General features: G+C 49.9%; 1 protein-coding gene across 1 annotated transcript; it reads left to right on the top strand.

The window, feature by feature from the left end:
• The first annotated feature begins 700 nt into the window (after nucleotides 1–700).
• LOC125507969 (disease resistance protein RGA4) lies at nucleotides 701–8,401 on the top strand. The gene is made up of 2 exons (XM_048672513.2): nucleotides 701–1,719; nucleotides 6,125–8,401. Exons 1-2 carry the CDS (start codon nucleotides 854–856, stop codon nucleotides 8,187–8,189), a joined length of 2,931 nt encoding a protein of 976 aa, XP_048528470.2. The 5' UTR covers nucleotides 701–853; the 3' UTR covers nucleotides 8,190–8,401.
• The last annotated feature ends 354 nt before the right edge of the window (nucleotides 8,402–8,755 follow it).

Genomic DNA, 8,755 nt, shown 5'->3' on the forward strand with positions numbered 1-8,755 from the left:
CAAAATATTGTTGGATTCATATTTGAAAGAGATTTTCGGTGATGTTATTTTTAGGGTATATAACTTATTTTTTATAGTTAAATCAAAGGTCAAAATTTAACCCAAACTACAAAGAGGACTAATAAACCAGAATGGAGATAATAGAGTAGTTGGTTATTGTGACAATTGACCTAAAAATCATCTTAGCTGGCGAACGTTTGTTGGGAGGAGTGGCATTTCGACCGATTTCGCCAGGGGGGCAACTTCCTTAGAAAAACATGATAGTTTCTTCAGAAAAAGAGGTTTTTTGTTTAAAACTGTCATTGTTTGATTTCGCAAAGCAGCTAAAACTAATAGAAAGAAGTGTTCGCTTGTCATTCCCTCCTAGTGGACCTTTGCCAGATGACATTACCATTAACCTAACCAAATATAGATAACTGTTTTTGAACGATATATCCATCATATTTTTTGGGAACATGACATATATATCATTTTTATAAGGACCAAGGGAGAGGATGCGGAGAAGTCTTGGCGCTAAAACTCGGCCTTGTGGTAGTACCCCCTCGCTAAGAACACTATTCGCAGTCGTCGCCTATGCGCCCTCTGTAGTCTGTCCTGTATTCTGTGTACCCGTCCCGCTGCTGGTGTGAGCTTGTGGTAATGCCCTCCCTAAGGCTGCTATTTGCCGTCGTCGCCTATCCACCTTCTATAGTCTACATAAAAGAAATGACTGTATTTCGTGCACACATCCCGCCGCCAGTGTTCATTTTTCCCACGACCAACAAAACCAGTCAAGCAGGAGAAGGTTGCAGCGAGCGCAGTCAGTGAGTGTACCGCTCGGCCGGCGCTGCACTAGCTAGTTGCCGGCCGATCAATGGAGGTATGTCGTGATGTCGCATCTGCCCTAGCCAAGCTCCACCAAGTGATCAGTGACGACAAGAAGCTGGAGACGAAGATGAGAACTGGCCTCCGAGGAATCTTACTCGATATGGTCCATTTGAATGCCTATATCGAGGAGAACTCCAAGGGGAGAGAGCAAGGGCCTGCACATGAGGCTTGGATCCTGCAGCTTCAAGACTTGGCGTACGACATCGAAGATTTCGTTGATTCCCTCTACCGGAAGCCGAAAGAGAAGTTCCCTCTCCGGGCTGTGCGGATGATCACAGCAACTGATCCCCGACCTGAGTACGGCGATGAAATCACAGCCTTCCAGGAGCGCACGGCGAGGCTGGAGGCGAACAAGCCGAGCTTCCCCGCATGTACCGGCCAGAGTGGCGCAGCTGCTCAAGCTGCGTCTGTGCTCACTGCTGGTCCATCCATGTCCCCAAACGGAGGCACCCACACTCCTTCGACTTCAAGGTTGCTGTCCAGCGACCACGGCGCATCTCCTCTTGTGGGCATCGACCGTTTCAAGCAAGATCTCGTAGATCTGCTGAAGCAAGTCGAAGGTGAGCCCAGAGAGCTGAGGGTGATCTCCATCCTGGGGGTTCGCGGCGTCGGGAAGACTGCCCTCGCAAGGGCAATCTACCAAGCCTGTGGCACTTTCGGCGACCAGGAGCCGTTCGACTGTCATGCTATGGTCATGGTACGGCCTGACGACAATGAGGCTTCCGGGAGCAATGGCGCAGCGGAGCTCTTGAGGGAGATCCTGATACAAGTTGGCAACGTTGCAGGCCAGATCTCCAATACTTCTGCTGCCGAGTTGGAAAATATTCTGCGGAAAGACCTTGAGCACAAGAGGTAATACAATTTCTCCCCACGATTTTCTATTTTGTGTCTTGATTTTTTAACGTATACTGTATTTAGTAAACGCATATATTCGCTGACCATTTACAATTTCTCCCCATAGTTTCTTAATCTAACAACTAGACAAATTACCCTAAAAAAACAACTAGACAAATTGACGACGCAGATGGTTACTGCGGAAGCGTGCAGTCAGCTAAAAAAATTTGTGTACCATTTACAACCGAACCTCCACTTCCACGCTATAAATCCCCAAATCCATTTCATACATGAGATTGATACGAAGGTGTCCGGACGTGTGCGAGCGGTCCGCTACGTCGGATTTGCCCACCTGAAACAGCTTCTCTTTTTTTTCCATCCTCTCTCTTGTGGGACCAACCACCTAAACAATCATATGTTTGTGTCTCGACAATTTGGGAGACATAATTGTGTGCAAGAATAAGAATAAGCAGGTGCTCAAAGGGGACATGCCCGGACATCATTGACGCATTTGGTTGCCCACAAAATCGCAATCACGCCCGCTGTATGCAGCATCATTTTAGTGTTTGGTTGTTTGGTTACACGTAAGTATTGTTGGGCCTGCGTGACACACATCCGGGCTTGACTCTCTGAAAACGGTTGAATCGGCAGTTTCCAGCGATGCTATAGAGCACACATGGGTGACTCGCTCGGAACATGTTAGCACATAATCACCTATCCTTAATCATGCCGCCGCCTGCCTCCGTGAGCCCATCTCCGGCCTCGAGGCCTCCGCCGCAGCGCCGGGCCGCAAGTCCACCTCTGCTGGTGTTGTCGCCGCGCGGTGGCAGCCCCTTCCTCCCGAGCCTCGGCCCATCGCCGCGTGGCAGCCCCTTCGTCTCGAGCCCCACGCCGTCGCCACGCGCCACCGCCTTCACCCCGAGCCTCAGGCCTCAGCCATCTAGCAGACGCTGCGCCCGACGCCGCCGCACTCCGCCTCGAGAACTATGAGCTCCGCATCACCAACAACGACCTTGTCGGCCACTTCGCCATGCTCGGCGGCAACCAGGCCTCCGCTGTCGCACTGGCCGAGCAGCTCCGCGGCCTCCACCTCGGGCAGATGCAGGTGCAGGTGCCGGGCAAGGCCATGTCGTGCGCCTCCAGCCTCCACCGCTCGCTCTCCGCCGCCGAGGACACCCGCCTGCTCGACCCGCTCTGCCTCGGCTCTCACGTCGCCCACGCGCTCAGCGCGCTCTACCTCGGCTCCCATGTCGCCGCGCGCCTCGGCTGCCGCTACGTGGCCCCGGCGCTCCGAGGCAGCGCTCGTCCGGCAGCTCGACCCCCTCGCCTCTGCCATGACCGCGCTCTACACCAAGCTGGACGCGATCGCCAACCTCGAGGAGTCGGCCCACAAGCTGCGCCAGCCTGTCCTGGCTCCGCACCTCCGCGTCCTTGACCTTCTTGAGTTCGGCTCAAGGGAGACTCGACGGACGGCCCGGCTTGGCCCGCGGCGGTCTCGGTCGACGCGTTCGCCGCGAGTATCTTCCGCATCACAGCCTCCAAGTCTCCAACCTGGCCTCTGTGGCCTGGCACGTGGCCCTGGTCATGCGTGCGTCTTCCCTGGCGCAGCGATTTCCTCCTGCACCGCCGTGCGCTTGCCTTCGCCCCGGTCCGCCTCTTGTCGTGCCTCGTCTAGTTGTTCGGGCGTCGTCTTCTTCTTCTCCTCGCCGGTGTCCCTTGCTCTTGCCTGCGCCGCGGCGAGCTCGAAGGTCACCAGTGTCAGCTCCTCTATGCTTTAGAGATGGGATGGACCAGCGCAGACGACGTGCTCTGCTTCCGTCGTATCGCGGCAAGTTCTGAGGTGTGTGGTTTAAGTGCAGTGGTTAACTCCTAATACCCATGCATGTATACAACCAAACGCCGGGTGAAAATTGCTTTAACGCTGATAAGATCCCATATGCAGGCAATCAAACTACCTTACAACGTCGTTTTCTGCCTCGTTTTTTCTTAGCCAGGCCCTGCCCAGCCTGGCTCTTTTCCTCCTCTCAACCAGACCCTGCTCAGAAAGTAACCAAACACGTCCCACGTTATAGTTGCACATTAAATTGGATTCTTTTCACATTGAGAGAAATATATTAGTGAAGATTGAAACAATGGTTTGAACTGGTCTAATTCATAATTAATGGCTCAACAATTAAGTTAGACCCTTGCATATTCTACACAATTGGGCCAATAATTGCATTTATCTCCTTTCATCTACAATAAAAATATTTTCAACAACCCCTGATACTGGCCATAAGTCGGTCCTTTTGTTGCATCACCAGGATATTATAAGCTATAAACATGAAATATGTTATCTTTTCTAGGTAGCTAAGCACTTTACACACAAACTTATAACCTCAAACAGGGTACTCTAAGATATTGCTATGTTGCTTTTCCTTATTGAATTGTAAGAACTTAGAGTAAATGGCCGCAGCGCATGGCAAATTAAATACTTTCTCTATTAGAAAATACTTTCTTTGTAAAGAAATATAAGCGTGTTTAGATCACTAATTTAGTAATTAAAATGTATTTGTCAAAGAAATAGTCTTCTCCGACAAGTATTTTGGGACATACGGACTAACTACAAGGATACAGCCAGCTGAATGGATCAGGAAGCAGAGTTTGCCCAAAATGATAACTGGTCGACAGTCACATTTTCGTCCTTCCCCGCGAAACCCTGTTTTGCCGTTGGATCTCCTACTATCACGGATCTTAGCGCAATCATGTCGCCACATTGGCATCATGGAACCTTCCGCATAGGCGCCGATCCAGTGAACAACCTCGGCTATCTCTCCCCAAAATCTCACATTCCCTCTCGCCCACCCAGAGATGTGCTCCCAGTCGACCAATGTCTCCCAACGAGGTGTTGCGGCGGCAGTCGCGGATCCCAGTGATTCCGGCGTTTTCTCCATGCGTGCGGTGTGGGCGGGGGAGGGCTAGGCTCGATGCGGTGTTGGTGGCCGGGGGGCGCGGTGGTGGGGGCCGGGGGCGCGGTGTTGGTGGCGGGGGTTGCGCGTCTTGTTGTCGCTGTGGGGCTGCGCGTCATGGTCGCCGGGGGATGCGCGGTGGTGGCCTACGGGGGCACGGTGGTGCTGGTCCAGCGCTAGGCGTTGCTGAGGGCATCTCCAACAGTTTGTATGTTAACTTGTTGGTAAAATATGCCATGTCATCAACCAACACCTAACATACAACAACTTCAATGGATTGTATCTAGTTTGCCCAATAGGAAATAATAAATAATGTGCTCTCTCATTCTACCTTGGAGCTTATGCAAGGGGTGTTGGTTCATGTACTTACAATCTTGCTATCTTCCCTCATTTATTGTATGACACATCATTAAAAATCCTATGTGGCAAAGTCTACCAACAACTATCTTACAATCATTGGAGATGCCTTGACATCTCATCAGCGTATTTCCCCCATGGGTGTCGCTGTTTCTAGGCCACCGCGGCGGTGAGGAAGAGGCCTTGACGGCGCCCGTCTTTGTCTCCGTCGACGTCCGCAGGTGCCACTGTCGTCATCCCCATCGGCTACTTCCGAGCGGCGTGCAAGTGGCCACACGGGAGGAGGTCGGGCTCAACAACGGCGCGAGAGGAGGCGGGGCTCGACGAGGGCGCGGGGAGGAGGTCTGGCCCAACAACGGGCACGGGGAGGAGGCCGGTCTCAACGTCGTCATTGAATTTATGTGTTGTGGTCATCGACACACATTTTTAGTATGCTCTCTCTGAAGCTTTTTATTTGAGTTCTTTTGTTGTTCCATTTTTTCTCAGTCAATTTGACATTTGAGTACTGCATGCTTATATCTGAGCTACGGGTAGTGAAATTTTAAATTTTAAGCAAGGGACATCACATTTTTTCAGTTGATACATATGGCAACTTAAGAACGGTTTTGCTTTAGGTCATGGCAAGAAAAAGACTTCTTTCATAAATCTGGCGATGACCATGTGATATATTCTTACAAACATAAATTGCCATGGCTATATTTCCATGTCTAATTTCATACGATGTTCTTAAGTTGCCATGGCATTTTTCAATGAACATGGCAAATCAACATTCTGAAAATTGTTTTTCATAAGACTATATCATGGCAATTGTGTTTCTAATTACGGTGTCATTTTTGTGATCTTATTGATATACTATGATAATTATATTATGACATACCCATGGCAAATGTGTCATATTAATATATTAGGATATACCCATCGCGAATGTGTTGTATTTGTTTTTCCGCAGCATTTTTATTGAAGATAACATGGCAAATTTGTTGAAGGCCTAAATATTGGCAAAGCCATATACAATTTTATTGGCATGTTTTCTGATAGTTTTACTAGATTATTAGTGAGGTTAATTAATTAGCCATCATAATCCTAGCTGATTTGTGTTCCCATATGCATGTGTTCAGGTACTTCATTGTAATTGACGGTTTGCAACAAGAAGAAGATTGGGACTTCCTGAGGAATGTCTTCCCTCAAAATGAGAAAAGTAGCAGGATAGTTGTGAGCACAAGTGTCCAACGTGTCGCTAAGTACTGCAGCTCCAGCACTAGTTTCGTGTACAAAATGGAAGGTCTCGACAATGAGGAGACTAAGAAACTGTTCTGGCAAGAAGTTGGAGTGCCGAATGCTGCCGATTCGTTGAAACAACTTGCACAAGGCATCTGTAACGGATGCCACGGTTTACCCCTCGCAGTGGTCAGTGCAGCCAAGTATTTGAGACCCATATGGACAGAACTGAAACAGAGTGACTGGGACCGCGAGGCTCTCGCGCTAGGTAACCGCGTAACAGGCCAGGGCGAGCAACCTGCCTTTGCAGAACTGAAAAAAGTCCTCGTGGAATGCTTCGACGGCCTAACCTGCCACCGTGTCAAGACTTGCTTGTTGTCTGTTACAATGTTCCCCAAGGGTCACCCCATCAAGAGGAAAAGCTTGTTCCGGCGGTGGATAGCTGAAGGCTTCGTGGAGCATGACGGGCGACTGGATAAGAACGCCGCTTGCCATGAACTCTTCCGGGAGCTGATCGAGCGCCACCTCGTGGAGCCAGTTGAGAGCAGCAGAGAGAATCTGGTGCCGGCAGCCGAAGTGAAGATGTGTCAGGTTCACGGTGTGTTGCTTGACTTTCTTCTCAGCGAGTCCCTCCGTCGGAACTTCACCGACCTCATCCGCAACAATGTGCCTGTTCAAGCCGCACGCGGAGGCATCCGTACCCGTCGGCTCGCCGTCCACACGGACGACGACTGCAGGGTTGGTGCACCCTGCGACGTTGACCTCAAACGTTACTCCTTCATCAGGTCATTGACGATCGTGAACAGCGCCTTTAAGGACTTGCTGGAGAGCGAGTTCCTCCGGGTGCTGGATCTGGAGGGCTCCAAAGGCATCGACGAACAAGCGCTATGCAAAATCTTCCAGCTGATACACCTCAAGTACCTCAGCATCAGGGCCACGGACTGCTGCAGAATTCCCAAGAGGATCAGGAGGCTACATCAGCTTGAGACTCTGGACGCCCGGGACAGCAACGTCAGGGAACTGCCGATTGAGGTCCTCCTCCTGCCGCGGCTTGCCCACCTTTTCGGCGAGTTTCAACTCCCCAGTGAGCTATGCAGCAAGAAGAAGATCCCGATTACAAGCAAGGACGTGGAGAGAGTTTTCAAGAGCAGCAACAGCAAGCTGGAGAGTGTGGCAGGGTTCCTCGTGGACGACCGCCAAGGTTTCCAACATATTATGCTCCACATGCACAATCTCAAGAAGGTTAAGATGCGGTGGGGGAGCACGAGCACGGCCCCAACCCAAGATTTGTCTGGCCTTCTTGCCGACTCCCTGCGGAGGCGATTTGGGCTCGAGTGCCTATCAATTGATTTTGGTGAGCACTCGCTAGATTTTATGAACCCCCTGTCATATTCAGAAACTTGCTTGCTCAAATCCGTCAAGCTGCGCGGAAGCCTCAGCGAGGGTCTACCGGGCTTCATGTACAAGCTGGAATATCTCTCAGAGCTTCATCTTTTCTCCACTGGCCTTGACAGCGAGGCCCTCTCGGCCCTGGAACAACTAAGTCACTTGGAGCACCTGCAGCTCGAAGAGGTCAGTGACAGATTCGGGAGCTGCACCTTCAGTTTGGCGGCAGGCAAATTTGAGAGACTCAAGCGACTCATCATCGATGCCCCCAAGCTTCCACAGGTGACTGTCGCAAATGGAGCCATGGCTGTCCTCACCACCCTTGAACTACTTTGCCATGATGTAACGGGGTTTGCAGCTACGGGCATCTCACGCCTTGGATCTCTTAGTGAGGTCGTACTACTCAAAAGTCTCAAATCTTGTGACCCTGGCACCTGGTCGAGGTGGGAGGCGGAGGCCAAGAAGCACAAGAAAAGGCCAAGAATTTCGTTCTGTGATAGTAGCAACCGACAACAGCGACAAGCAGCTGCAGTGAGGCAGCAAAAGTCTGGAACCAAGTGGAGGATGCTACCACGTTAGTTGCTGCAAGTACGTATCCTAGCTCGTTTTAGCTAGGTGATCTTATCGATCTATCTTGTCTCACCCATGTGTGTGTGCCATCCTTGAACGTCACTAGCTTAATCTTCTGTTTTTAGTTACTTTTAGAGCTCCTCTGTTTGTAATAATTTTAATTTTTGGGCTGGCATTCAGTGCTCCCAGAAATTAAATAAACCGCATTGTGTCTTTTTTTTATTGAACTTGTGGCAAACTTTATGAAAATTCAAATAATATTTACTTGCTTCCTCTATAAACTAATATAAAAGCGTTTAGATCATTATTTTTAGTATTCTAAATGCTCTTATATTAGTTTACGGAGGGAGTACTTCTTTAACCAGTTAGGCTAAGAGAAAACCAAGAGGTTATCACCCCAAGAAACAACTTGGGAACCAAAAGACTTTCTTGCTAAAGAGTCGGCCACCATGTTTGCCTCTTAGGTAGTGAACAAAAGAGACTGATCTAATCCTCTGTGCTATATGGAAGCAAAAAGCAAGGGTAGTTGTATATGGACTGTGTTTCAGCTATCCCATTGCAAGCATTAATAAGCT

The sequence above is a fragment of the Triticum urartu genome, chromosome 5A (genome assembly GCF_056163025.1).
Source record: "Triticum urartu cultivar PI428250 chromosome 5A, HENAU_Tu73, whole genome shotgun sequence".
NCBI lineage: Eukaryota > Viridiplantae > Streptophyta > Magnoliopsida > Poales > Poaceae > Triticum > Triticum urartu.